This window comes from Takifugu flavidus, chromosome 18 (genome assembly GCF_003711565.1).
Source record: "Takifugu flavidus isolate HTHZ2018 chromosome 18, ASM371156v2, whole genome shotgun sequence".
NCBI lineage: Eukaryota > Metazoa > Chordata > Actinopteri > Tetraodontiformes > Tetraodontidae > Takifugu > Takifugu flavidus.
Genome location: NC_079537.1, coordinates 10,178,305 through 10,206,099, shown reverse-complemented (window position 1 = coordinate 10,206,099; position 27,795 = coordinate 10,178,305). Strand labels below are relative to the sequence as shown.

General features: G+C 44.7%; 3 protein-coding genes and 1 long non-coding RNA gene across 9 annotated transcripts; 2 read left to right on the top strand and 2 right to left on the bottom strand.

The window, feature by feature from the left end:
- Nucleotides 1-690: 690 nt before the first annotated feature.
- ramp2 (receptor (G protein-coupled) activity modifying protein 2) lies at nt 691-4,763 on the bottom strand. 2 transcript variants are annotated; one of them, XM_057014986.1, is made up of 6 exons: nt 4,611-4,763; nt 4,045-4,107; nt 3,939-3,968; nt 2,309-2,338; nt 2,007-2,181; nt 691-1,914 (listed from the first exon to the last, which is right to left on the bottom strand). In XM_057014986.1, exons 1-6 carry the CDS (start codon nt 4,660-4,662, stop codon nt 1,665-1,667), a joined length of 600 nt encoding a protein of 199 aa, XP_056870966.1. In that variant the 5' UTR covers nt 4,663-4,763; the 3' UTR covers nt 691-1,664. The 2 variants fall into 2 exon arrangements, with proteins under 2 accessions (XP_056870966.1, XP_056870967.1); XM_057014987.1 differs by lacking the exons at nt 3,939-3,968; nt 4,045-4,107; nt 4,611-4,763 and adding an exon at nt 2,487-3,925.
- A 1,381-nt stretch (nt 4,764-6,144) lies between these two features.
- ezh1 (enhancer of zeste 1 polycomb repressive complex 2 subunit) lies at nt 6,145-14,562 on the top strand. 5 transcript variants are annotated; one of them, XM_057014926.1, is made up of 20 exons: nt 6,148-6,540; nt 7,289-7,480; nt 7,582-7,707; nt 7,875-7,997; nt 8,238-8,355; nt 8,482-8,706; nt 9,104-9,206; nt 9,486-9,649; nt 9,762-9,853; nt 9,926-10,088; nt 10,748-10,932; nt 11,043-11,134; nt 11,256-11,284; nt 11,377-11,502; nt 12,450-12,628; nt 12,738-12,833; nt 12,905-12,986; nt 13,067-13,150; nt 13,254-13,338; nt 13,436-14,562. In XM_057014926.1, the coding sequence occupies exons 2-20, from the start codon at nt 7,310-7,312 to the stop codon at nt 13,494-13,496; spliced, it is 2,304 nt and encodes a 767-aa protein (XP_056870906.1). In that variant the 5' UTR covers nt 6,148-6,540; nt 7,289-7,309; the 3' UTR covers nt 13,497-14,562. The 5 variants fall into 5 exon arrangements, with proteins under 5 accessions (XP_056870909.1, XP_056870910.1, XP_056870906.1 ...); XM_057014928.1 differs by having other exon boundaries at nt 6,150-6,540; nt 13,070-13,150; XM_057014929.1 differs by lacking the exon at nt 7,875-7,997 and having other exon boundaries at nt 6,145-6,540.
- Nucleotides 14,563-14,628: 66 nt separating this feature from the next.
- Nucleotides 14,629-27,795, bottom strand: cntnap1 (contactin associated protein 1). The gene is made up of 24 exons (XM_057014905.1): nt 27,005-27,795; nt 24,379-24,480; nt 24,065-24,258; nt 23,652-23,805; nt 23,150-23,353; nt 22,872-23,056; nt 22,629-22,778; nt 22,278-22,539; nt 21,977-22,126; nt 21,727-21,901; nt 21,541-21,647; nt 21,333-21,455; nt 20,990-21,193; nt 20,753-20,909; nt 20,556-20,683; nt 20,293-20,466; nt 19,980-20,198; nt 19,645-19,884; nt 19,285-19,524; nt 19,000-19,127; nt 18,732-18,825; nt 18,411-18,641; nt 18,275-18,319; nt 14,629-17,525 (listed from the first exon to the last, which is right to left on the bottom strand). Exons 1-24 carry the CDS (start codon nt 27,063-27,065, stop codon nt 17,326-17,328), a joined length of 3,927 nt encoding a protein of 1,308 aa, XP_056870885.1. The 5' UTR covers nt 27,066-27,795; the 3' UTR covers nt 14,629-17,325.
- Nucleotides 24,427-25,934, top strand: LOC130515019 (uncharacterized). The gene is made up of 2 exons (XR_008947111.1): nt 24,427-24,488; nt 24,933-25,934. It is a non-coding gene; the product is annotated as an uncharacterized LOC130515019 (long non-coding RNA).

Below are 27,795 nucleotides of genomic sequence, written 5' to 3'. Positions count from 1 at the left end.
CTGTGGCTCTCTAAACACAGGCATTTTTATTTACATCTCGCTATTTTGATAAATTTAAACGAATACTTTCATTATCTTGACTTAAAAACTTCGCTGGAAACTATCGTGACCACTAGAGGGCGGACTTTACCGACTGAAAACCAACTGCGCTGTCGATGTACGGCAAAACCATTAATAACTTCATACACGTTAATTTAATTTCATTCGTTTTTATACAGTTTGAATAGTATTTTATGAACTTGCCTCTGGCTGACAGATTTAGGTGGATCCTGCAGGGATGGGAACCACAATGACCCCAAAATCTGAAGAGGAAGAAGGTCACTGAACACACTTTCCCCCATCAAGCCATGCCCATAAGACACACACACACACACACACACACACACACACACACACAGGTCCGCCCTGAACTGCTCCTCCTGCCAGATGAGGGTGTGTGATGCATGATTGCTGTCACTGCTTCCTTCACTACATCAGCATTTGTGTTGCATAGCAACCACATCACAATAGACTGAGCTGCTCACAAGACACTCCGAAACACAAACCCAGGGACAGAGCAGTGCCAACTACACTACAGTCGTACAGGAGCGTTTCAAGTACGGAAAAGGTCAAAGGTTATCTTCGGCTAAACAGAAAACATTCTTGGTTTTGATTGACTTGCTTTAAGGGACAAAGATTTTACCCGTTACAAGCAGTGCAACAGTAGATTTATTTGCAAAAAAAACAACAAAATATTTAAACATGTGTAAAATATGTCTGTGGGAGTAGAAAAATCATGTTCCTTCAGTCAAAATCACAGTACATGGATGCACATTTTCATCTAAACTGAGTCTAAACTTGAGTCACTTTAACCACCAGTCAGGATGAAAGAACAATGTATTAAAAAAAAGAATTAATAATAATTCACAATTTTGGCACACGGTCCAACTCGCCTTCCAAACGTCTTTTTGTCTGGGTGGAGATGATGGATCTTTGCCACAGTTGGCTCATCTCATCCATTGTGTTCCATCTGTAACCCCTGACCCCACACATTACGTATCCTAGGCTGCCTTATATAAGTGGCTCCATGCACAAGACGAATCCTTTCCCTGCTCTTTTAAGCATGTTCACAAACAAACAGAGCCACCTCTCGATCGCTGTGCCTCACCCCGAGACGGCAGGTGCCCTCGGCACGCATTGTCTAAAACGTGGCTCAAAGCAGGGTTAAATGGCAGTAAATACAAAGCAGAATCCTGCAATAACAATTACTTTGTCCTTCATTAACATAACTGCTGCCCATCGTAATGAGGAGTGTCGCTATAAATACACGTTATTTTAACCTTTGCAAGCTCTGGAGCTCTTGTTACTATGACCCCAAATACAGTAAAATTCAAGTTGTGTTCCTTGAACCGCGTGTGCAAACGGGATAGATGGTTGGTCTCTGTTGCCGAAGAGCCAGAATGGACGACGCTGCGGAACAGGACGTTCACTCTAAATCAGAATCACCTCAGAATTAGGAATAAAGAACAAAACTCGGTCTCCCGAAAGGTCGTTGAGGAAATGAAAAGGAAAGCGGCCGTGCACACGTGTGCACCGGCGAGTTTTTCCAAAGCTGGGATACAAAGAGCAATGAAGTTCTCAAAATAATTATTGTCTTGAAGCCTGAAAAGGGGGAAGCCAGGTTTTCAGGAGCTGCCATCTCCATTCTTGGTCTTGAGTACCACGAGGCTGACCATGACAGGGATCAGACATATTGGAGTTATTACCAGAGCAAACACGATGGCTGGTGGCGGGTCGTTCAGTTCCTCTGTGGGGCAATCCCTGAAGAACGTGGCGTGAATGTCCACAAATATCGCTTCCACGAAAGGGTTCGGCCACGGGATCAGAAGACAGTCAAACACTTTCTCTGTGCAAAGGCTGAGGTTGCTGTACAAACTGCAGTTTGGAGACAGAAGGTTCCGGGTTCGTCAAGGAGCCTCGACATAAATAATGTTTACATTTTATGCTCGCAAGCACGTGCGACTTACCCGCTCACGTTACCCCAGTTGCACCAGTCATCCCTGTTGCGTGAGACCATTTCGTCCTCGAAGATTTTGAGGCACTCATTGTGAAGAAGTATGGAAATGCAATGTATGGTTGGTCCAGCAAAATTATAACAGGTACTGCAGTACTCCGGGCAAATGTGAGATTTACTCCCACAGGCTGGGGGGGGGGGGGGGGGGGGGGGGGGGGGGGGGGGGGGGGATGGGAAAAGTACAATCCAGTCAAAATAAAATAAAGACATTAAAAATGTTTAGAAAGTCTCGTGAGGTTACAGAAGGTCACCTACCAAATGGCATCATCTGTCCATTAGTGTGGTCTAAAAGAGACAAAAAGACCTCTCAGACCACAGACCTTTCAAACAGTAATAACCTGTAATAACCTGTTTATATCTGTAAATACATTAATCAGGGTCCCAGTGAAGGTATACATCAAGACAGCTCGTTTCAGTCAGCCCACACACTCACCCAAGAGAACGGAGAGGAATACCCCAATGAAGCCAAGCGCTATCTTCATGTCAGGAAAAACAAACCCAAGTGGCTCACTCCTATTTGATGTGTAACAAGCCTGGACGTCTCAGAGTGACAGCAGTAATGCATAACAGGAAACCCGACAGGACGGAAGAGACGCGGGGTAACTTTCAACTACCAGATGTCCAGAGAGCGTTGCCCCCCAACAGCAGATGTTCGGCGCTCTGTCTCCGTTGCCAGCGCCTTGGCAGCAGCTCTTCCCGTCTCCAACGCGGGCTTCTTTGGGTTTTCTTCCGTTTTAAAGGGGTGGAGGCACCGAGCGCCGTCGTCTTCATTCTCCCAAATAAAAGCGAGCACACCCAAGCTGGGCTGGACTCACATCTGAAAACCCTTTACTCTTTAACTCTTGTTCTGCTTTTTAGTCTCAGTTTCTCACAGTCAAAGGCCTGGCCAGCTCACAGCATGTGATTTATTTGCCTTTTGGGCTGCCTCTGCCAAATAGGAAACATAAGTAAACATTTACAGCTTCGCTTTTGTGGTGTGGATGTAATCACTGCTCTGCAGGCTCTGCTGTTCATATTTAGGTTAAGTTGAGCTGGCCGGGGAGAAGTGTTTAGTCACCCCGGATCAGCTGATCGGAGCACAAACAGTGTTAATAAAGCGGGTGAGTGTTTGTGTTTGCACCACATCTGTGTTTTTGTATGTCACGGGAAAGACGAGCAGGAAAAGTGGGGAGAGGTGAATGGGACTGAAATCTAAGATTCTGCTTTCCTCACGAGGAGCACTCTCATTTCTGTCACTCCGTCCACATGTTGGGCCTCTCACAACATCTGTTTGCCGAGTAAAATTTTGATCACATCAAGAAATGTGCCTTTTCAGAAAAAGGAGGAGTCGAGAGTTGGGGGGAGTTGGCAGGGGAAGAAGGGGAGACAGTCTGGGGAAAACAAAAAAATAAAAAAAAGAGGCACAGAATGAGGAACAGTAAAAGGGGTGCCGTTCCAGTTATTTCACAACTCTGGAGTTCACGTGTGATCACAGACGTTGCATGGGGTGAATGACGAACAAATTCAGGAAGTGGAGCCAGGTGTGGGCTGCCCATGAGGAGGTTTGAATTAACCTCCAACCCCAAACCATTGTGGGCCTTGTGTCTGCTGCAGTTGACCTCACACCAGCGGAGACCTCCCGAGGAGTTTGTCTTGGATTCTCATGAGACTACACGGGGAGATTTTGGAGAAGTGTGCTTTCCGAGAGCTGTTTTTCCGCGTTTTTCAGTTCCAAACCAGGCAAACTCTGGGAATCGGATCCAGCATAACCTCCAGGCAAAGACACTTGATCGCTCTTTATGATTGTGAAATGAATTCACATCTACTTCACCCAACTTTTAACTTTCTTTACAATGTATTTGACAGTGTATAATGGGGCGTAAAGGAAGAGGAATGGAGGACTTACTTGCGATCCCGGGCGTTGTTGACAGATATGCTGTGCAGTGAAAAAGAATAAACTAGTCAAAGTTGATGAATGACACGTGTTTAAGTGTTCTGTTATAGTGACGTACCAGTGCTGGTCACCGGTTGCACTGTCGACTTATCATCAACCGAGCAAACCGTCGTTTCACACCCTGAAACACAAAAGGTTGCGATTAGGATGACTTTAGGTAGGACAGCAAAACTCTGAAGGTGGCATTTATGAACAGTAATTAGTGTATTTCCACTTAATACTTCCACTTTAAGAATATATAGCAATCCTAATTACTGTTTTTAGATTGTTCTAGATAATATTGATTAATATCTTAATATTTTCTTAAAAAGGTAGTCAATAACATCAATATATTTCCCCTGAAAGAATATTCAGATATATAAGAATTGTAACTAATGTCTCCATATTCACATGTTATACAGATATTTGACTAACAGTTGATATAATCATTGCTTTGACTGAGACCCCTCAAAGTAACAACCCTCACAAACTCCCAGAACTCATTTCTAAATCTAACGCTGTCTCTTGCGAGGTGAGCCAGAGGACATAAGTTATATACTAAAAATAACTTATTTATAGTTTTATACTATAAATAACTCAGTGCATGAAATGCTCAGAAGGTAGTTGTAATGTATTTTTACTCACCCCAGCCCAGAAGAATCCAAAAACCCCAACAAAGCACAAGAGATTTGCCCATGGCTATCTTTACTGTGACTGTCTTCACTGGTAGGAAGAGATTAAATATCTCTCCTTTTTTGCAGGAAGGCTATAAAACAACAGGAAGCCCCCCGTTTCCTAGGATGGGTGGATTCATACAATGTGACAGAGAGACTGTGATAAAGTTGGAACACTGGTGCCTGACCATCGCTCTCTTTATCTTCCCACACCCTTCCCATAAATGAGAGGACTAATAACCCATTTCTAGTTCAAATTATTATCTTCTTCTTTTATCTGTCAGGGTTTCCCTTAAGACAGAAGTGATATTTGTGTGTCACTAATGGCACTGACAGCTTGTAAGCTCTTACAAGTCACCTACTGACATTTTACACACTTGAATGCTGCTGTGGAGCATCTCTTTTTTTAAAGGGGATTTACTGTATGTGTATGATTGAGCGTCTGTGCTGTGTTACATCACGGAGCTGATGGTATTATGATCCTGCCACCTCTGGGCTAAACATCACTGAGCGTGTGGGGGATAGAGGGGCCGCGGGGGTGGTCGCTTTGAAAACTGTCGCAATCACGGACGTCATTGATGGACCGTTTTTGTTTTTCAGCTGCTGGAGTTGGGAATGAGCCATGTAGCTGTGGGCCAAAGTTGCCTCCACAATTCATTTCATATAGGAGGCCACCATTACATAACCGCCTTCTTCAGAAAGCATCAACAACGTAGAGTGCAGTGTAATTAAAATGCTCGCTGTGAGGTGAGACAAGGTGCAATCGAAAGCTCCCTGCTGTTCACAGCCTGGCCTCATCTTTGCATGTGTGTTTGCTTTTATTTGGCTGCTCAGTGTCAACACAGCACTGCGACACCGCCAATCCTGCTTGACACACAGAATATAGTCGGAAGCTTTTTTTTTGTGGCTGAACAGCGCCATCTTGCGTGCGCAGAAGGTTACTACCCATTCTATTTTTATCCCCGTAAATACGCAAAAGATAGGAAAGGTCGTCAAATGTATACGTCAAAGTTATGGCTGGGTCACCATGACAACGTGCTTACAATAGTAATCGAGAGTTCTAATCAGATTCGCCTTGGGGAAATTGATACCATTTAGAGGTGTATAAAACTCCCCGAGCTGAGAACGTTTAGATTCTTTGACATTCGCTCAATCTTTTATGATTTAATGAAGTGATTTTAATTAACCATGTCTGAAATTTGCTGTGAAAACAGTAAACATGCTAATTGGAAGGTCACTTCCTGTATTGCAACAATACCATATATACGTCTATTCGTAACATACTTTCGCCACCAGAACTAGAATAAGGTCGTTGCATTTTATGTACTGGTCTGCACCTTTACCTAACTTTGTACTTCATTTATAACAAAACAAACAAACAAGAACACCCCCCCCAAAAAAAAAAACAAATGCGTCAATCGTGGACGTCCTTCCGGATTTTCCCGTGCACATTTCTGCGGTTTGCATGAGATTCCTTTACGCCCAGCACCAAACATGCCGGGACTTTAAATATGTGGAGTGTGGCGAGCTGCAGCAGCTCCTGCGTGCGCGCCGTCGGCGTCCTGCTCACGCCACTTTTTTGATTCCCGTTACGCAGAGCAGTCATGAATCCTCCTCTGCTCGAAAAGGCTGTGATCATAATAAAGACGTCACCCTCTTGCTCGGGCTGGCTCAAGCAAAGCGAGTGCGCAGCTATTTGTAAGCTACAACAACAACCTCCAGCACCATGTCCATGAAGCGGGGGGCTCTCTCCAGCAGCCCCTCACCCTGCGACCATATCTGCGTCAGTTTACGCCAGATGTAGCCTTCGGTAGCTGTTTAAAAAAAAAAAAAACGTCCAGCGCTCGATCGCGTTGCGGGCTCCTGTTGCAACAAATAGGACGCACGACGTGGATTTGAAGGTATTTAATAACTGCGACACGGGCTGTGTGGGGAAACGTGCACACGCACGCGTCCGTTTAAGCCCGGTGCTGTTATTGTGGCGCACGTCTGTAAAGTAATCCACGTTTAAATGCTGGATCTGTGTGGCAGCTACGGGACTTAGCTCACTTCTTAGCTGTAGCTGAAACGTGTGCACGTTGTCTTTTTTGCCCCCTCCAGAAAAAACACCAAAAAACCAGGTGTGCTGCTTCTGCTTTTGCTTTGTCTTTCTCCTTGAGTGGGATTTATTTCAAACGGGGAACTTGTCTACTATTGTCATGATGGGTCCAGATAAACGCTACTACGCACTTTTCTGCTTCGCTTCATATGGCTTTTCTGGAGAGACACGCCCACTCCAGAGCAATGTGGAATCCTGTGCTGTTAAATCACCCTAAATTTGATTGTATTGTGTACTCAAACTGCTTTTAGTTGTTATTCGGAGACTATAAACGGGAAGAACAGCAGCCTTGCTGGATGCAGTTTAAATCCCCTGTTTAGCATTTATTTCCAATGTTGTTTTGCCACCAGGAGGGGGCGCCATTCCCCCTCTGACTGAGTTTTTTTTCCCCCTTTTGGGTAACTAAAAGGAGAGAACACCAACTTTTATCAGAATGAAATTCAAAAGTTCTGTCTAAAAGACCACAATTCCTCTGAGTCTTTTCAAATTCTTTTTGAGGTCTAAAAACATTTGTCCGACAACGGCATCTGCTCTCTGTGTCGTCTGTGAAGGCTGATATCTGCATTTTAAAAATGGAGGAAACAGCTGCTACAGCTCTCACCCAGGGAAGCGGCGGCACCCCGAGACCCCAACCTTCCTCCCTCCCAGCCTCCTGCAGTCTGCAGGAATGGAGACGGAGGGTCAAGTCTGAGTACATGCGCCTTCGTCAACTAAAACGCCTTAAAAAAGCAGAGGAGGTCAAGGTGTGTTCCAAATATCTCCAGTGGTGTAAAAGCTGCAGTTATGCACGTGTATGTGCATTGATGGACGCGGTGTGTGTGAACAGCCCTCTCTTTCTTTCAAGGCCTTGTTCATGTCCAACAGACGGAAGATTGAGCAGCAGACGAATGTCCTGAACGCAGAGTGGTCCGCCCTCAGGATTCAGTCTATCCCGCTGTCAGCGTCTAATGGAGCTCTGGTGGGCAAGAGGGTACGATCTGTTTTTATAGCCCGGCTAGGTTTCAGCAAGTCAATATTTTAGAATTGTTCTCATTTTTCCTCGGCTGCAGGGGCCACGGCGCACTGGGCCAGGTTTTATTTCAAGAAGCAGATATCTGACAACACGATCCTGACAAAGCCTGCTAAACTTTCTTACAGATGTGCACAGTTGAGTTTGGCTTCCCGGGTTTTAAAGCTCAAGCCGTTGCTATGAGACCACTGTCAACGATAGCAGGAATCCCCTTTATGTACTCATGGTCACCTTTACAGCATAACTTCATGGTATGACATTCTTTTTTTTAATTTCTTTATTATTTTTTAAATCTACATGCAGTATTCTAGCACATTGGGACAACATAACCAACATACCCCCTTAGTTGACCTCCATAGTTCTGGTATTTACAAATGTTTCAGTGTCCAGACATGAATGGTGAAAACCTTTCTGCAATTTCCTGGATTTTCAAAGGAACTCTTTGTATTTTTAAGTTTCTCTTTGGATGAGTCTTTCTGTTCTTGCGGTAGGTAGAAGATGAGACTTTCCTCCACAACATCCCATACATGGGCGATGATGTCCTGGAACAGGACGAGGCCTTCTTGGAGGAACTCATCGATAATTACGACGGCGTCCACGGCGACAGAGGTGTGTTGTGAATGTTATATCATTCCGTTCCCCTTTCATATCGCTGTACCGTTCATTCAGAAATGAAATCTTTTCTGCATCTGAGGCCTGTGAGAAACACGTGAGTGGTGATTATTTCTGTTTCAGAGGGAGGTTTTATCAGTGATGAGATCTTTAAAGAGCTGGTGGAGGCCTTGAGCCAGTATTCTGACCATGAGGATGAGGAAGAAGAAGAAGCAGGCGCAGCATCTGAGGTGATGAGGAAAAAGGAGGATGAACGAATGATGAGGAGGAGCTCAGCGGAGGGTTCGGAAGACTCCAGGCCTGGTACAATGCCGTTCATAAGGAGGAAGAGGAGGAACACCGCTGAGGGTAGGGCAGTGTCAGCATGACCGAGGCTGTTCTTATTACGTGTTAAAGCTGACACAAAGCATATCAGTCACATTTGGCTCATTATAGCGCAGCCAGACTATCAAAATCTGATACAAATCAAATTTATTCCCATTATGCAATCCCTCTTTCCCGTAGCCTGTTCCTGCTCAACCCTATCCAAGAACAAATGATCTTCTCATAGAAAAATTATGCTGTGGTTTTATTGATTTTCTTTTGGAACATTTTACGTAAATGTTATTTCTGACTGTCCTTGAGAAAAGGAAGGGGGGGGGGGGCTCTGTTGCAAAACACCCAAACAGCATATTGCATAAACCTGTGAATCTGTATTAAAACCTGATGTGTGGCTAACACCGACGTGTCTCTGCTTCTCCGAAAGTGAGGGACACGTCCAGCAGCAAGAAAGTCCCCAACGATAAGATATTTACAGCCATCGCCTCAATGTTCCCTTACAAGGGCACCATGGAGGAGCTGAAGGAAAAGTAAGAAAAACACACTGAAATGAGGGTGTATGAGCACAGCGCCGAACGGGCCATTGCTTAGTATTCACCATGGAGACAGAGGCTGTCAGGAAAGAAAGTAATAATGGTGCCTGTTCAAAAGCACTCTGACTCAAAGGAGCAGTTTAATCAGCATCTAAAAGAGCTGCGCACATACAGTCACGGGAGCAACCTCAAAGGCATGCTAACAGCGTGCCAGGGTCGTTGCATTCAGGTGACATGCTGCTTCTCAGTGGTAATGCTCGTCCTGTGGCTTCGCAGATACAAGGACCTCTTGGAGCCCCCCAGCACCGTCAAGCTGCTGCCGCTGTGCACCCCCAACTTGGACGGACCTTTTGCTAAGTCTGTGCAGAGAGAGCAGTCGTTGCACTCCTTCCACACGCTCTTCTGCAGACGATGCTTCAAATACGACTGTTTCCTTCACCGTAATGGCCTGATTTGTTTTCATTGTTGTTTTGGACACGCGTGCCGTTGCCACGGCTACAGAACAATATAAATGTACGTCTAAGTTCATTCTCTGTGTGTTTTTCCACACAGCCTTTCATGCGACACCCAACGTTTACAAGAGGAAGAACAAGGAGATCCATATAGAGACGGAACCATGTGGAGAAAACTGCTTCCTGTTACAGGTGTGACTTGATTAGCGTGGAGGATTTTTGTAAATCCCTCAACAGGTTTTAAGCCTTCCCCTATTTCTAAAGAAAGGGGCAAAGGAGTTTGTGGATCAGAACATGCTGAGGTCACAGAGGTCCCGGAGGCACCGCAGGCAGCAACGTCCTAACCTGTCCAACTGCCCTGGACCGTCCCAGTCTGCCGAGGAGAGCAAACCGGGGGACAGTGATCACGAAACCACGTCCTCTTCAGGTGGGACGCTCTTCTTTGGGAAATGAACGTGCGTTTTCAAGGCCACTGTTCAGTTTCCTCTCCTTATCCTCACTGTGTCGTGTTTCACGTGCAGCACGTTGTTTTGAGATTTCACCATGGTCCCGAAGTAACACGTAGACGTGGTAAAGACAAGGTTAATGCAGTGTCACGAGTTAGTTTATGCTTCAGACTGAGAGGAAGCATTATTTACTTTACTCCCGCTGCCACACCACCCTTTTCTGGAAGTCACCTCAGCATATTTGGCTGAAGATGAGAGTCATTCATTCATGTCCGGCTTTTTGGTTTCTTTTTCAGCGTTGCCCAGCCAAGGAAAATAAACCTGCCATTACTCACTTTAAACTGTTCCGCATGTTTTAGCCCCAGCATAAACGCATTGTTCCTTCAGCCCCTTCTTATATATATATTTATTTTTCTTGATTCCTATGGGTATTTTCATGTTTTGAACATTAAAATGCCTGTAATTTTGTGTTAACATATGCAACATGGAACTTTTATAAAATGTTACAGCCTGCTAGAATCTGTACAGCTGTAATAAATGTACAGTTGTGAAGCAGAATATAAGAATGCATTATGTCCATTTTGCCTCGTAGACGAGCTGCAATAGTCGATGAATTTGTTCTCATATGTCTGCGTCACAGAAGGAAATTCACGTTGCCAGACTCCCACCAAGTTGCGTCCAGGGGAGGATGATGTGACGGAGCAGGAATCCTCTGTGGTCCAGTGGAGCGGAGCAGAGGAGTCGCTGTTCAGAGTGTTACACGGCACATATTTCAACAACTTCTGTTCCATTGCTCGACTTATTGGTACAAAGAACTGCAAACAGGTGAGGTGCACTCTGGAGAGGAAGTGAACACTTTCTTCTTGGTAGGTTTCCAATGGAAACAAGCAGGAAAAAGCATAACTATGATGTCTTGTCATTTCAAATCCCCTAAGGTGTATGAATTTGCAGTGAAGGAGGTCCTAATCCATCGAGTTCCATTGGTCGATGGAGGAATCTCACCTCAAAAGAAAAAAAGGAAGCACAGGCATGATATCACCATTGATTACTGTAGTAATAAATCTTTATTTGGTAATAATCTCTCGCTCGTCAGCATATTTTAAATCAGAACTGTTTAAACTCAACATCTGTTTTTCTTTTCTTCGCAGGTTGTGGGCAAAAATCCAGCTTAAAAAAGGTATATTCGCCACACAAAATGGTTCTAAAGATGACTTCTACTGCAGAAAGCACTTTTTGTGTCAGTCTGAGGACTCTCTTCTCCTGCTCCAGATAACTCATCCAATCAGGTGTACAACTACCAGCCATGTGATCACCCGGACCATCCTTGCGACAGCTCGTGCCCATGTGTGATGACCCAGAATTTCTGTGAGAAGTTCTGCCTGTGTGAGCATGAGTGTGAGTCTCGCATTTCTTAGTCACTTGGAGAGAAAACCACAGGGTTTGAGGCAGTTGAAGGGATGTTTTTCACTGGCTCTTAGAGTACGTTGATCACCAAGAGGTTTCAATGCAAAGAAAACTGTGAAGTTAGAGAGAAAAGCAGCACTTAAAAGTCTAAGGAGACGTTGTCTTCTGGCAAAAATCTGCAGGTTTGTTCACAATGAGGCACTTGCCTCAAAAGCAATGAGAGAGAAATGTGCAGTGCATGGCAGCCACATGGTGAAGGAATCTTGTCCTCAGGAGAGTAACAAAAATACTTAAGATAAATATTTAGCTGTAGCTTGAGCAGAATGGTTTGCCTTATTGGTTTTAGTCTCATCTATTCTGCTACTCACCTTCAACCCCCCCCACACACACACACACTCGACAGTTATCTCGCAATTTCCTGTAACACAGAATGTTTGGCCAAACAGGAAGCACATGTGTGTTTTAATGACAAGGAGGAAAATCAAAGGGATGTGGTCAACTCTGTGTAATATACAGTGTCATATCTGACAGACGGCTCCAGCTAACTGAAGCGTGATATTAAAGTCATTAAAGCCCACGTGGGTTGACAGAGTGAGAGTAACAGAAAGGGAAAAAATGCTCTTTAAAATGGACTCCTTCCACCAGCACTGGCTGCTGGTAAGACATTCAGGTTACTCATGTCTGATCCCTCTGTGCAGTGTTGGATTACCCCATCCAAAACTGTAGTTTGACCTATGAGCCACCAGAGGGCGCTGAGAGAACAGCTTCTCTGTATGCCATCATAATGTCTGTGCTGTGGAGCCTTGCAGATTTGCTTTAATCTGGCTCATATTGTGCACTGCCAAGCAACAGAGCTGATAATCTTTGTAGGCTCTGTCTTTATTAGATGAGTATTCTCGACCTAATTGGTGCAGCCATGTTTTCTGCCTACTTTTCAGGTCAGAACCGCTTCCCAGGCTGCAGATGTAAGACGCAGTGCAACACCAAACAGTGTCCCTGCTACCTGGCTGTGAGGGAGTGTGACCCGGATCTGTGCATGACCTGTGGTGCTGCAGACCACTGGGACAGCAAAGGGGTGTCCTGCAAGAACTGCAGCATCCAAAGAGGCCTGAAAAAGGTATACAGGGGCATTTGAACAAGCATTGTTTACTTTTAAAGGACCAGTTATATGATATGATCCTTGTTACATTGATTTTGTCATTTTCCCATGTCTCTTTTTTTTTTAGCATCTACTTTTGGCTCCATCGGATGTTGCAGGGTGGGGCACCTTCATCAAAGAACCAGTTCAGAAGAATGAGTTTATTTCTGAATACTGTGGCGAGGTAAACCTTTAACCATTGTGCCCCCAGCATGACTGAGACTGTTGTTGATGGGTGTCTCTGTTCACGAGCAGCTGATCTCCCAGGATGAGGCCGACCGGCGTGGAAGAATCTACGATAAATATATGTCAAGCTTCCTTTTCAACTTAAACAATGGCAAGTAATCCCCACTCCTGGTGGTAACCACCACTGCCGTTGCATTTTAAGTAATCATCACTACACTCTATGTCTCTCAGTAGACTTTGTTGTTGATGCCACAAGAAAGGGGAACAAAATCCGCTTTGCAAATCATTCCGTTAATCCCAACTGCTATGCAAAAGGTAAGGCTGAGCAGGTTGTCTGGCAAGCCACTCAAGCCTGAATTTGGACCCTATTTTCATGATTTGAGCTTTTAATAGATGCTCTTAATGCATATCATCACAGTGGTAATGGTAAACGGAGACCACCGCATTGGAATCTTTGCCAAACGAGCCATTCTGCAAGGAGAGGAGCTCTTTTTTGACTACAGGTGAAGTCAGAAATATACGCACAAGGCCCAGAGGCCTTTACACTAAATCAGACACTAGTCACTGAACTAAATATTAAATATTTGCTTCCTCCAACAGATACAGCCAAGCTGACGCCCTTAAATATGTAGGGATAGAGAGGGAGGTAGACGTGACTTAGCCTCTCACCTTTCTTTGTGCGTCTCTCGTACCGGCGACTTTCCGTGAACAGCGGCTGTCCCCGTCCCTGCGCCTCCAAAAACATCAGTCTCAGCTGTTCAGTCCCTGTCCTCCACCCAAGGCCACCATCTGTCTACATGACCGTCTACCAACCATATGATAACAAGGTTTTTCATTGTGTTATTATCTAAACAAGGGGCTGTGGTTTCCCAGGCCATTAGCGTAGTGTACTATCTTAGCACTTTTGTTACTGTACTAATATACTAGCTTATCTTTGACCTTCTGAGTACATAATGCAAGCTTTTGCTAATGATCGGTGAAATGCATGTGCTTTCTCTTGGATAAACAATCCGTTAAATGTCTGTTTCAGCATAGCCTCAGTCAGACGCTCGCTACTGTTGTGTGTCACTCAACACCTGCTCTTCTGTCCTGAAGAACAGACTGATTTGCCAGCTTAGTTGCTTTTTTTGTTGTTGTTTTGGTCTCGAAGCCCGTTCAGCAGCTCGGATCACCGCCGTTAAATCAATCATAGTACTTTTATATCTTTGTTTTTTGAGCAATAGGCAACCAGAGAAGAAACCGACTGACTGAATGTAAACCGTATGAGGTCTCTCCCCCGCTTTGTTTGTACTTTAAGCATATCAAGATTCCGTCATTCTATTTACATGGCATCTTTAAGGCATCTTTGCTTTTTATGTGTCACATCGTAACGTCTTCCCTTAAAATCCTGGGTGCCAAATGACTCCACACGATAAAAAGGGAAATCAGTGTGGGCGAAAGTAATTATCAACAAAGCCGTGATGGCGGTTTTAACACTTGCAAAGTAACACAAATTTAAATTATGACCAAATATTATTGAATGTAAAATATTATCAACTTTCTTTTTGTTTTCCTGTATTTTGTATGTCAAAGTTATTCAGTCTATTTTCATTTAAAAAAAACAACAAGACTAGACATTGGAGAACCTATTTCAAATGAAATCATTTTCATCAAATGTGTGGAAAGAGGAGTTTACTGCGATATACACTGTATGCCTATAAAATTAAAAGTTTAACTTTATAACTATACATTCGAGTTTGCTCCGTGAGTCTCTGTGCGGTTCAACCATCTCGTTTAAAATAATCCCAACTGTCTTTTCTTCAAGCTTCTTTTATTGGGGTGAGAGTTGTCCCAGGATTTACACAATAATGGTCATTTACAGTGAAAATAGTACAAAACAAAGAGTGTAGCGCAGAATAAAGCCGAAACTTCAATGTGATCACAAACTGCAAAGATCATAGTACTGTATTGTCGGAGGACTCGGTTTGATGGTGCACGGAAGCCTAAATTGGTGACCCTGCCTGCTCCTCACTGCCTGACGTGACTGACAGGACATCTGAATGAAGGTTAACTCCGTGTAAAGGTAATTTTGTCTGTTTCGATTAAGAATTTGCCACATTCAGTTTTGTATTATATGTCTTCGTTTGGGTCCGCTCATTAGTTTAGGTTAATTTTGTTGCACGAATAAACACAGATATCCTGTCAAATCCAACCACCACCTGCTGACCGACCCCCTCTGGTGGACATTTTATTTCAGTCTTTGCCTTTAACAGTTGGATGCAGGCTCATCGTTCACACGTGCACAGAGAGGAGCCACTCTTGGAAACATTCACAGCTTCCTCATATTTGATCAGGAGTGAGTGAGTGAGTTTGTTGTTTCTTTCAATGCCACAGACGCACACACACACACACACACACACACACACTGCAGGGACCACGCATGATAGTGACAATGCTGTGCTGATGATAATAGGGTCTATGATAATATTGCTATGATGAAATCAAAAGTGTAGACATGGATGTTGAATATACGCCGACTCTCCTCATTGACACATTTGTTCACTCCCTTACGGTCAATCACGAGCCCCAAAACCTTTCACCCTGCTCACATATCATAAACATTCATCTTATCACAACATTTTAAAAAATATATTCCTTAACAGCAATTCCAGCTTTGACATTTACTGTACATTCTTACACTTTACACTTTTGAGAGGCTTTTTCCACCTGTCATGGAAGAAGTCGTCAAAGGTGTTTACAAAGGCTGTACCTTCATTGATCCTGAGCATCCATAAGCTACTATGAATAATTTTACTTTCATTGCCATGGGCGGCTTCACGAATGGGTGAATCCACTCACGCATTAGTCAGTTCCTCTACATTCAAATGACTCCATTTCAATTTTCTTTTGTATAAAATGTGATTAGAAAAGAAACCTGACAATATTTATACATCCATTTATACAGTTATTACATCCTAATTACTATTGTGCATTTGCAAATGGAAGAGTAACAGTAGCATCACTGGATGGCTAATCGAAGCTCAGGTATTATTGCGTGATACTGCAGAGGGTGGTCATGCGCTGCAAGTGCGTAGCAAATATGTTGTAAATGTTTTCATTTTTTTATCCACACAGACAAAGGTGTTTTAGTATGGTGAGCCGCGATGAGTGATGGAAGCTCCAGACTTTGGTTTTACACATCAAATGGAACTTAATTTTTCCAGTGAAGGGAATGTCAGTTAGCATTAGCAGCAGTGGCAGCATAGTCGGTTAATCCAACAGCAAAATCCAAAATGATTCAAGCTGAATGTCTAAGAAGGCTAGCATTTACACTCTTGTGGTCCTCTGTACATGTTTTTGTGTGTGCGCATCTGTGTTTTTGCTTCTCAGCGTGACCATTTGGAGAAGCTGTTTCCAGAAGGATAGTATCGTGACGCTGTTGGTAGAGATCTCTGCCCAGTGGAACACTCTGTAGCACCGAGCCGTTGGCAGTTTGACCAATAAAATGACCCACAACAAGTAAGACAGGATCGATGAGAACTTAGGCCGCCATTTACCGTTTAAATGAACTCACTGCTAATTGGTTAGCTCTCACACGATGATGTATTATCAACCATCATACTGCACAAAGATGACGTGTTAAGAATCCAGGCATATATTGTTATCAGAGTAGCTTCTATGCACTGACACTATGGCATATCAGAACCATTTACAATAATGTAATGCACTGTTATTATATGCTGATATACAACAAATGAGCATATATAGCTATCACAATCTTCATATGCACATATGAGTGTTTAAGAAGTCAACAATGGTCACTTCAGCAGTACGTTATTGTTATTTGTGTTATTTGGTTTATTTGGCCTGGATTTGCAGTGTTTATTGGGTGAACTGGGATAGTTAACTGGTTGACAGATATCCTCACAGAGTGAAAGAATGATGTATTGTGAACTACGAGTTCAAACATGGCTCCATGAGAGATTGTCAATAGTTGTTTCTCTTTAAATAGGCAATACCCAACCATCAATCCATCCATCCATCTATCCATCTGCCCATTAGTGACAGCTTCATCCCTTAATAGGGTCGCAGGTAAATGGCATTTTTTGTAAGATATATGTAGACTCAAAAGCAGCCTTAAATTGATGTTCCATATATATTTAAGCATCCCATAAAATCCTGTCCACACAGTGTTGAAACCCTAGAAGAAGCTAATATGGTGAATTCAGGTCAAGCTTGCTCAGGTGAGGCACTTTAGTATTTCACCCTGCAATGCAGTGTGAGACTTGTTGGCTACTCACGCAACGTGTGGCTTGAACTTTGAACCCATACCAACCAACATATACTATGTAGAGCACCAGGCATCAGATCTCAACCAGCTGAGGAAAGAAAATAAACCCAAAAACATGACAAAAGAGAAGAACCAATGTAGAAAACGGGTATATAAGCGTTATTTCCCCACCCACCATCCCTCACGCAAAACCCAACCCACTATCCCCAATGTTGTGACGCTAGCCACTCCTGAATTCCTCTTCAATTTCTGGGAGGTTCTTTTTTTCTCTCCTCAGTGTCTCAGTCAGCGGCCTGGAGCTGCTGGGGGAGCCCAGGTTCTTGGGTTCATTCGTGCGGTAGCTGCCCTTCTGTTGATACGCATAGACATAGATGCTGTACAGACCTCCAAAGAGCAGCAGCAGAGCCAGGATGGCTACGACTAAAGAGCAGAAATAGCACAGTCAACATTTCAGCTGAAAGGAATGAAACACACATTTGTGTAATAACTTCTGAGCGGTGCTTCAGAAAAGGCGGTGACCAGGTGGCCCATTGTCGGGATGCTAACAAGCGATGTCGTGCGCTAGCACAACACCCCAGAATCCACCCCGGATCTCTGAAACCAAGGCATTTATCAGTGATGTAAGCTAAGCTGGGAGGATGCAGCCTAAATATGGCTGATCTGCTCATGGTTTCAGACTGTCTGTACTGCAGTTTAATCCCACTGTGGTCTAAACACTAACAAAATCAAAAAAATGTCCCCTGAAGAAAAAAATGTTTTGTTTTTTAACACTTTCGCTGAAAGATAATCGGAGCCTTTAAACGCGCACCACTTATCTGCTGCCCTTCATAGCTAATTCAATAAAGGATAATGTTAATATCTTACAAAGCCCCACATGTAATCAGTCATCCTGAATAAACGTTATAAGCTTATACTGGCATCCGACAGCCATGGTTGAATTTAGGATTAAAGGATTTCAGTAAAAAAGGAACACGAAGTTCCGTCTGCTCGTGCAGACCTGTGTCATGCATCTGAGAACAGGTGAGGTTTTTTTTGGGTTTTTTTAAAAAGCAAAAGATCACATGACTGGTCGTTTTTTTTAAATGCTGCAAGTTAAAACTGGGATAATATTTGTGCATATGGATCAATGTTCAACTGGACAATATAAAGAAAATCTCTTTAAATCGTACCTGTTAACCAAAACAGTCCAATGTCATCGTGGATATAGAAATACTCTGAAATAAAAATAACCAAATATGTGTATGAAGACAAAGACTTGTGCAGTAATTAACAGGAAGTGATGCATTATGGGACATATATACTCACCTATGCCAGTAAACCACGGGTCTGCCTCCCATGGTACATAACCCAGCACAGGAGGGAAAGCACCACATACCGACTCAGAAATGTAGCCTTGCGTGGTTACAGGAGGGTCTGTTTCGTTTGGACGGAAGAAAGCCTTTAAAGGGGCATAAACGTTGTATCGCACCCCAGATATACAGCCGATGAAGCCGGGGGCGTTGTGCTTCTGAATGTCATAGTCAATGTCACCGAGCTCTGAAGGAGGAGATGAAAATAATGAGAGGATCAGCTTAATAACTGCTAAATAGAACACATCCAGCAACGAGTGGTAAGTTAGGACGTTACCCATGACTCTGCCGAGAAACATGGACTTTGGAGAATCAAACCTAGCATCCTCCACCAAGGTTATCTTTTCCACTGCGGGCTCCATGTAATCCACCTTTAAACACCACAGAATAAGTCATGATGGAAACCTTTGAGGGGTGTTCACCCTGTTTACTGACTTTCTACAAGCCTGAAAGCTCCCTGCGACTGAAGGACCAATCGTATTATTATTGAAATTAGCATGGTAAAGAAGCAAATATTACAGCGTGTGAGCAGTGAGAGCATGAACCTGCGTTTTGATGGTTCTGTTATGTCTGGTGATGTTGATGTAATGTGGGAATCCATCTGCCAGGTTTCGGTTAGTCAGCTGGTACTTGTGTGTTATGAGCCCCAGTTTATAGCGCAGATCTACGGTCCCTGTGGAAGCAGATGCATTGAAAGGCATCGTGAGCGTACGCTTCGCTGGTTTAACCGACCCAGTAACTGCGCGACGTCAACCGAGGTCGGGTTTCTGTTCCGGTTGTTGAAGAGAATTATTTCTGTAAATTTCTGAAAATGCCAACTCTGCTCTTACCCTCTGTTGTGAGGATAACAGCGATGTAGTCCTGCACAAAGGAGCTGATGTAGAGTAACACAGCTGGCTTGTAGACGGTGCTGAAGCTGAACTCGATGTCATCTGCCGTATCATTGTAGCCCAGGCTGAAGTTGTCGTAGTGCGGGTCGATCCAGTTGGCCCACGCCGCTTCGTCTGACACCGGCTTCTTTCGTATGTTGTACCTCAACCAAGAGCCAAGCTCAAAATAGGCCCCAATGTCTGAGAAAAGAAGAATTGTGAAACTAGAGGAGCAGAGATGTCCCATTGTTCTGTATTACAGTCGGGATGCGACAGCTTCTGTGGTTCTGAAGCAGCCCAGACAAGCGTGCGCGGACTCACCTTTATGGCAGTAAAAGCCATCAAAAGCAGTGTTGTTACAATCGCAGGTGTAGGACGCGTAGCCTTCGATGCACTGCCCACTGTTTCGGCAGGGTATGGTCGCATTGAGGCACTGCCCGGTGCAGTTCCTCCTTATACCCTGCTCCTCGTTGACTTTACCCTCCAGATCGAGAGGAACGCCGTTCATGCGTAACCCCCGGAGGCAACCTAAGAAAGGTCTCAGAGTACGGTTGGCTGCACCTGTAAAACATCATCAGCGGTGATTTTTCCCTCCCAGAAAGGGCAACTCAACTGTATACACCCTCATTTTGAATTAGAAATGTCACACCACCGACCTACTAAGAGAGGATGTGTGAACTCCATGGTGACAAAGGTCTGACCCGGGAAACGTCTAACAGCCCAGGGCTGATAATCAACCTTGATCCGAGCCAGTTTCACATTAATCTCTGCCTGAACAAAGTGCCACTCGTTGTCATTGAGCGGTACCGGGGAATTTAGTGTAGCATTGAGGATTCCATCCCCGACCATGAATATGAACACGAGGTTATGGGTGGCTGAAGGACAAAAATACAAAATACGGCATTATTATGCAGCATTGAGTAGAGAAGGACAGATAGAGCACCCTAAAGGATAACGGTTTTTACTCACTGTTTAGTTCTATTCTGATGAAGTTTCGAAGTTGATCGTCAGAGTTCTCCAAGAAGACGCCGTGGCTTCGATAGGTTTTGAAGTGGAAGGAAATGTCGGCGCTGGAGCCGGGTCTGAAGGTAGGAAAGGTTATGTAGGTGGGCTTGACAAAGGCGATCGTGTTCCAGATGTTTCCTGTGGAAAACCCGTGTTCGAATATGTCAAAGACCCTTCAAAACTTGAAAATCAGCATTTATTAGGTATGCATGTGTGTGTAAAATCACTGTCGCCGTGGCAACGGAGGGGCCCAACGTAGAACTTTGCTTCGGATCCAGTCCTGTTTGTGTCTCCCACGACCACCCTCCTCACAGGCAGGTGGTCTCTAAAGTCCAAGTAACCCTTATCCGAGTACCTAAAAGCACAGCGCATTTGGGTCAGTTGACCTCCACGCTCAGCAGAACAGACCCAGGCCTCCTCTCACCATTGTCTGTAGTCAGCATCACAGTTGCACTGAAACCTTGGGTCGGTGCAGCTTTGGTTGATGGCGCAGCCGCACATTTGGACCTCCCTGAAGGTTCCTCCCCAGTAATAATGGCTGACATTATCACGACCAATCCAATAGCCAAATGGTCTCCCGTCTGGTTTTACACAGCATACCGTGTTATAAGCGGTTAGTTGCACGCACACACGCACATGCGCACGGGTAAATCTAACTTACCGGGTGTGTTGAGGAGACGGGACTTGTAGCAAGAGTAGTCAATCCACTGCTCGCAGTACGTGGAGGTGTTGGCCAGAGCAGAGACTTCGTCCCAGGAGGCGTTCCAGTAGTTGACGTTGCCTATATATGGCTGCTCTATGGAAGTGCCAGTCACCGAGGTGCCGGCCACACGGTCGTGCATGATCACCGTCCAACTTTTATAGGCTGTAACATGGTAGTCAGCACTGTCGGTGAACAAGTACTTAAAAGGAGCCAGATTTTACCGTTCAGCTCTTGCAAAGCAACAAAAGATCCATTTAAAGATATCGATCAGCTGAATTTCACATATTGGGAGAGAACTTACATTTCATTTTGCAATACACTTCAAACGGTTTCAATGGCCCACTGAGATCCGGATCGATCGTGTAGTTCCCTGACCAGTACTTGCCGCTTAATCTGTACGCCTCACAGGACTCTTTATAAACAGCTGTTTGATCAGATGACAGTGAAAACATGAATTAGAGCGTGTAAATAAAAGCCTTATGGTGGCGAGATTACCGGTCGGCACTTACACATGTGGCACACTTCTCCTTTATAACCTGTATTCTCACACAAACAAATAAAGTCGTCCCAGGACTGGATGCACCTGCCTTCGTGCTCGCATGGATTTGGACTGCACCTGTGGATGTGAGCATAAAAAAAATTAAACGAATTTAAACTCATCTGCACCCCGTTTAAGGAAACCTCAATAGCCACACCTGTCTGTAATGCCGCACGTGCCCAACAACAGCTCAGCATAGCGCCCCCACTGTCGCTGAAGTATGATATCGATGTCCAGTTGTTCGTTGTCGATGAAGATGTGCTGCATGCATCCATGGAAGCGGTTCAGCTTAGTTTCACACTTCCTTACTGTGTTATTGGTTTGTGGACAACCTGACCACAGGAAGACAAACACAAACCAATTGGTATTTTTGAATCGCCAAGAGCTGTTTTAAGCCAGCGCCTCACCTCCGAAAAAGTAGCGGTCCCCCGTCCGGATTGTGAAAGGATTGGTGATTTTGAGGGGGGAGCCCTCTTCCTCGTCAATTGTGAGGGTCAACAGGTTGTCTCTCGCCGCCAAATCCACTGTATGCCAGTAGCCGTCATTTAACCTGTAACCTGGAGATTTAACACACACACACACACACACACACTGTTTCTCTGACACCATCAGGAAAGTCCAAAATCAACGAGAGACTGTGTAACAATGGCTAAACCCCACTAGGACAATTCTGTCACGATGTCGGGATTAAGAGCTCCGTAAACCCACCTGCTCCGAACTGAAGCTTCTTCTTGCCAGGCTGGAATATGGTGACATTAATTTGTCCCTCACTTAGGCCGAGCTCGAGTGCACCCAGGTCGTCAGCAAACCGCGTGAACATAAGAAGCCCCGTGTAGTCCCAGGAGCGGAACTTGAACTTGACAAACATACGGGGCCTCCTGAAAAAGCCCGGTACCTGCAGGTAGTTGTTCGGCCCCGCAAAGGTCATTGGTTTGAGCAAAATATCCCTGCAGGCAAAATGCATTTTTTTCTGGAAGAAGATAAAAAAAAAACATTTTCCATTAGGTATCGTTGCGTCGATGTAGATACGGTAATGCAGTTATGACAGGCATGTTTTACCTTTCCTGGGATCCGGATTTCAGGGTCTTCTCTCCGGGCCTTGTCAATGACGTTGACTCCATTGATGAAAACGTTCTCCAGGCAGCCCCGGAAATTTGGGGTTGAGGGCAAGTGAGGCAGATTTTGCTCTATGACGCCTCCAACATACAACTAAGAGAAAGGTAACGGGGACCTGTTACACTTGGATTTAGTCTTCAATTGATGGTACAGCTCCAGGCATGTGAATGGAGCACAGGCGTGTACCTGTGTATCCAGATCCAGGTGTGTGAACTCCCCGTTGCAGATGCCCGTCACCGTCTGACTGTCCACAGTAAAGTTCACCTGTCGCCCATAGCGTTTTATCGTGACGTAGTGCCAGTGCAGATTATCGAGAAGGCTTCCAGCAGACAGTGTAATCCGGCCATCAACTTTGTGGATTACACTGCTTCCTGTAAAGCAGAGGCCAGAGCAAGGATATATTTCCTTTACACAAAGTACAATGACAATATTTTTGATTTATGGTGGATATTATTCCTCTGTACCCAGGCTGATGTGGAGGTAAAGACGGCCCCTCTTGAGTTCCAGGGTGAAAAGGTCTCCCTGGATCCCCTCACTGTGTAACAAGACCCCATCCTGCTCCAGAGTTTTAAAGTTTATGGCGATATGGTCCTGGAGCGTACGGGACCTCTTTCCTGGGTACATGTACACCACTGAGTCATCTCCGTTGTACTGTAGCACGTAGGAGTCTGCAGACAAGATGGCGACATTTCAGTCCTAATCACTCAAACGTAGCACGATGTTGGTAAGAGAGTATAAAAACATAAAGAGCTGTGGTTATGGTGTCGTTTAAAGGCTTTATGGTTTCCTAAATATGACGAAGGTGACATTGTCCCTGTTCATCTGATAACTAAGAATATATTACAGCATATCTGGCACTTTAGCTCTAATGGCATATTATATAATACAACTGAATGGTAATATTATTGTCCCTGAGTGCGGGTCACATACAGTAAATCTTCCAGAATGTCTTTCAGTCCTTTTTACCATAAGAACAGCCAAACAGCTCCAGCCGAACGCCGATCTTCCCCCCATTTTCCGTGTTCCAGGCCAGGGGAATCAGACGAATATGTTTCGCTGTGAAGGCGTAATGGAAGACATTCCTCTTGATTTGATAATAATTCCAGTTCCCAGGCAGAGTCTGCAATTAAATTGAAGCAGGAAACCGAGGAGTGACTTACTGAGTCACCGCAATGGCATCGTCACCACAGGAGTGTTGACGAACTCGTGATTAGATTAGATTTGTGAGAGGTGAGAGAGAAAACGCAGTGCTGTCTTTGCATCTGTGCCAGTGACAACAGGAAACAACAAGTCTCAAGATTACAGTTTCTCCTCATATAACTCCTGTCGTCATGGCGCTCCATGCACCACTGCAGCCTTCCTACCACAGCGATACCTACTTGGTTTCCTCCTTTCATTACATATGGAGTCCAAGAGTCCGGTCGGTCTCCATACAGCAGAGCGTACTTGGTGACCCAGTCATATGAGTTGAAGGTCCCTTGAGTGGCGATGGCCCTCAGCCGATACTTTCTGCCCAGATCCACCTGAAGCCATGGCTGTCTGTCCCTGGGGGACGGAGACCAACCGCTGCTGCCTAGAGGTGAGAATGTGTGTAAGATGGTGCAGCCTGGAACTCATTTATCCCTGGACACTTATGTGGTTACAGACTATTAAGTTGTCAGGGAATCATCTCGTGCCACTGTCGAGAACTCACCGTACAGTTTGGCAAAATTGGCAGAGTAAAGAAAGTTATATCTGGAGGAAGCCAGGAAGGATGAGGCATACAATCCAGACACCAGAGGATCCACACATTCCCCTGCAGAGGTAATAAAAAAATACACAAGGATCAGGAAGCAGCACGTCAGAATAAATATAGCAACACTCACCCACCTTTTAAAATGCTATTTTGGACAACAAAGCCTGTCACAGCTGCGCTGTAGCTGCTTTAGCACTGATTACTCCTGAAATGCTCACATACTGCTGATAGCTCAATATAGCTGGCAGAAATAAATGCACCTTATTTCCTTTTTTCAGAGGGACAAAATTAAAAAAACAAAACTAAAGCTCTCATTTTTAGTCTTTATGGGGATTTAAATGCAGGGAAATATGATACAATCAAATCAATATACCAACATTTGCTTATGCTGTATTGGATTAAGACCAAAGATCACATGCAATATCAGTTAAATCTGCTTAATTCTGGCAGGATAATCAACTCCAAATGTTCGGAAAAGGTGAAATCATGTGAACTTGTTCCTGTTCTTACAGTTGCAGAGGAAAAAGAGAAGAGGACATCTGGAAACATAAGACAGACATCCTTCCTCCCCTCATGCAAGGACATGCTGCACATCCAGGTGAATGTGATGCTGAGCAAGCAAGACATGACCTTGACCTTCTGTAGCTGTTTTAAAGCACAGAACAGGCACAGCTGATGGAGCTGCTCTCCAGCTGAAAATCACATCACTTTCTGATAAAATGACAGCGATTTGATTATTGTATGGAGAGCAGCTCCATAAATGGGTTAACCCGAACCGTTTATCTCTTCATCCTGTACCCATGGCAGGCACGCCACACCCCACCCATCAAGAAAACATTTCCCTCGCTCATTCTCCTCTCTTGTTCTTGCCTAGTGTTCCTGCACTATACAGCTGCAGAATAATTGTTACTATTTTCTACCCTCACCCCCCCCTCCCCAAAAAAAAGTGGAAGCTGCCATGCTGCAGTGGCGTGACTGTGCAGAGGTTTCCTTCCTGCAGTACATTCACATTTCTCTGCCCATCTCTTTGCCTGCGTGCCGCTCTGCCACCGTACTTGCTGAATCATCGCTCTGCTCTAAGCGACGGCTGCTCAGTCTGGTCTGGCGCACATATGCAAGGTGCCTCTCGTGGCAGTCAGAGGATGTGCTGACTCTATCTGTGGAACTGAATGCAGCCGATGGACGCAATTCTACCGAAATGCTGCGGCAGAGCGGCATACGGGGGTGCACCTGCTGCAAAGGGGGATTTAATAAATCATTCATGCGTCAAGCAGCTATCACCATGTCTGAATACAGCCGGGGAGACATTTCTTGTAAAAAAAAAAAGTAAAATAAACAAAGAACAAACATAAAAAATGGACTTTCCAACAAGTCTACCAACAGAAAACCCAAAGCATAAACTTCTCATTTATATTAACATGCAGCAGCCCTTCATTTAGTCTCCATTTATCTCTGTTCTGCAGACATTTTGGATCCTGTTTCAAATGATATATAATACAGCAAGTTTTCTCGCAGTGTGTTCGCTCCCAAACTTACAGAAAGGGCAGATTTTGTAAGACACATTAGACATAGATGGGGTTTCTATATTGTTCGTTACTATTATTGGAAACCATCCATAATCGGCAGTCATGGCAGCTCTTCCTTCACTAATGATCTAGCCTGGGGATGTAATGAACAATCAACCTAGTGAGACACGGCTCTCACACATTACATAACTTAGTTTATACAAGCTACCCCATAAGAACCAGGTGTCCCCAGAAATCTTTGTGAGCGTTGTGTTACAGGGACACGAGCTCAAAAGAATGCTTGATGCTCCTTTAATTACCAGCAGTATGAGCTCTGCAGAGGGGTAAAAATATCGAGATTTTTAACCCATCTATGTCGGCTTTATTGTGCCAAAGAGCTCCTTGAGATAAACCCTCCGCATGATGCAGCGCTGGACACTGGGGGGAACGAGCTTCCCAAAAAAAAAAAAAAAAAACTACTGCAATGGGCTGGTCCCGGTCAGGATGCTTTGCCCTCCGCTCACAAACGCTACTTCCATTACTGCGGATTTCAGCAACAACATGCATTAGTGGGGCGATTTGGAAAAGGTCGCGTTCGGAACGACGCTACCTCGATCCTCAAAGTGCTTGAGTTGAATGTGCTCTATGCAGTAACTTGCGTGCCGGCCCGGAGCAAAAGCACTGCAATGCAGACAGTTCAGTCAGGAGAAGGGGGCTGCCGCGCGCACCTTCTGCAGGACCGACGCGGTTCGCCACCGGACCTTTTGTGGATCTGTGCAAATGTCACACCGAACCAGCCGAGCCGAGCACAGAAACGTAGCGTTGTCCGTCATTTGAGGCTCATTGATTTTCCATCGCAACGTGAGCTGCCCTTCAAAGCCTCAAACACTCCAGGCCACCCAGTGGCTTTCTTTCTTTTTTTTTTTTTTTTTTTTTACATTTTATCAAATGGTATTTTGTAACTTTTCCCCCCAAACAGCCGAGATATTAAACATTCTGCAGGCATATAATCGCAATTTCAGGTAGCACATGTTATCATGCTGTCGATCGATGAACAATTGCTGCTTTCCAAGACTTACGTGATAAGCAATGCTGAAAGCCCCAAAATAAGAGGCATATGGTCAGTGTTTTGCAAGTCATCCTTCACTTAAAACACGTTTCTCCGCATATGGTATGCTAATTAGATGATAGCTTGCTCTGCAGCATCCTCTCAACCCCTTTCGGCCCAACTTTAACCAGCGCGGCTCCAACTCCTCTTCCCGGGATCTCGGACAGCCTCCGTCAGCGCGGGGGCGCGCAAGTGATGCTGTATGCTGTGCTTTGTCGAGAGCGCGCACCTCTTCTTTAATATAATTCAAAATATGATTTTACTGATATGATCGTAGTTGAATAAAGCAACGCCTGCGTCTGGTTTTTGCAAATCCACAGAACCGACTGTGTTGAGATTCGGATGGTCCATCTCTGACTCCTTTCCGAGGAGTCTGGATGCAGAGGAGACACAACAATTCCAAAAGTTCCACAAAATAGATATTATTTTTCAAAAATATTTAAAAAAGTGAGGTGATCTCCAAATACGTCAGAAATCCTGAATGTGTCTTTGCAATCCTGTCGTCAGTGCGACGTCCCGTGTCCTCTGATGCAATCGTGCTCCTCTGGCACACCTTCGCATCTGCCAGGTGATCCTGAGAGTGCATGGATGGTTAAATGGTCCTTCTCTCCAGGAATGTTGACCAGCACAAACTCCCACGATGAAGGAAAATCCTTACTTTTCTGTATCAGACCCAGAGAGAACACGACCGACACAGCAGCTCCGCAAAGTGCAACATTCTCGCCGTTTTCTCTTATTTTTCTATTTCTAAGATACTCAGTT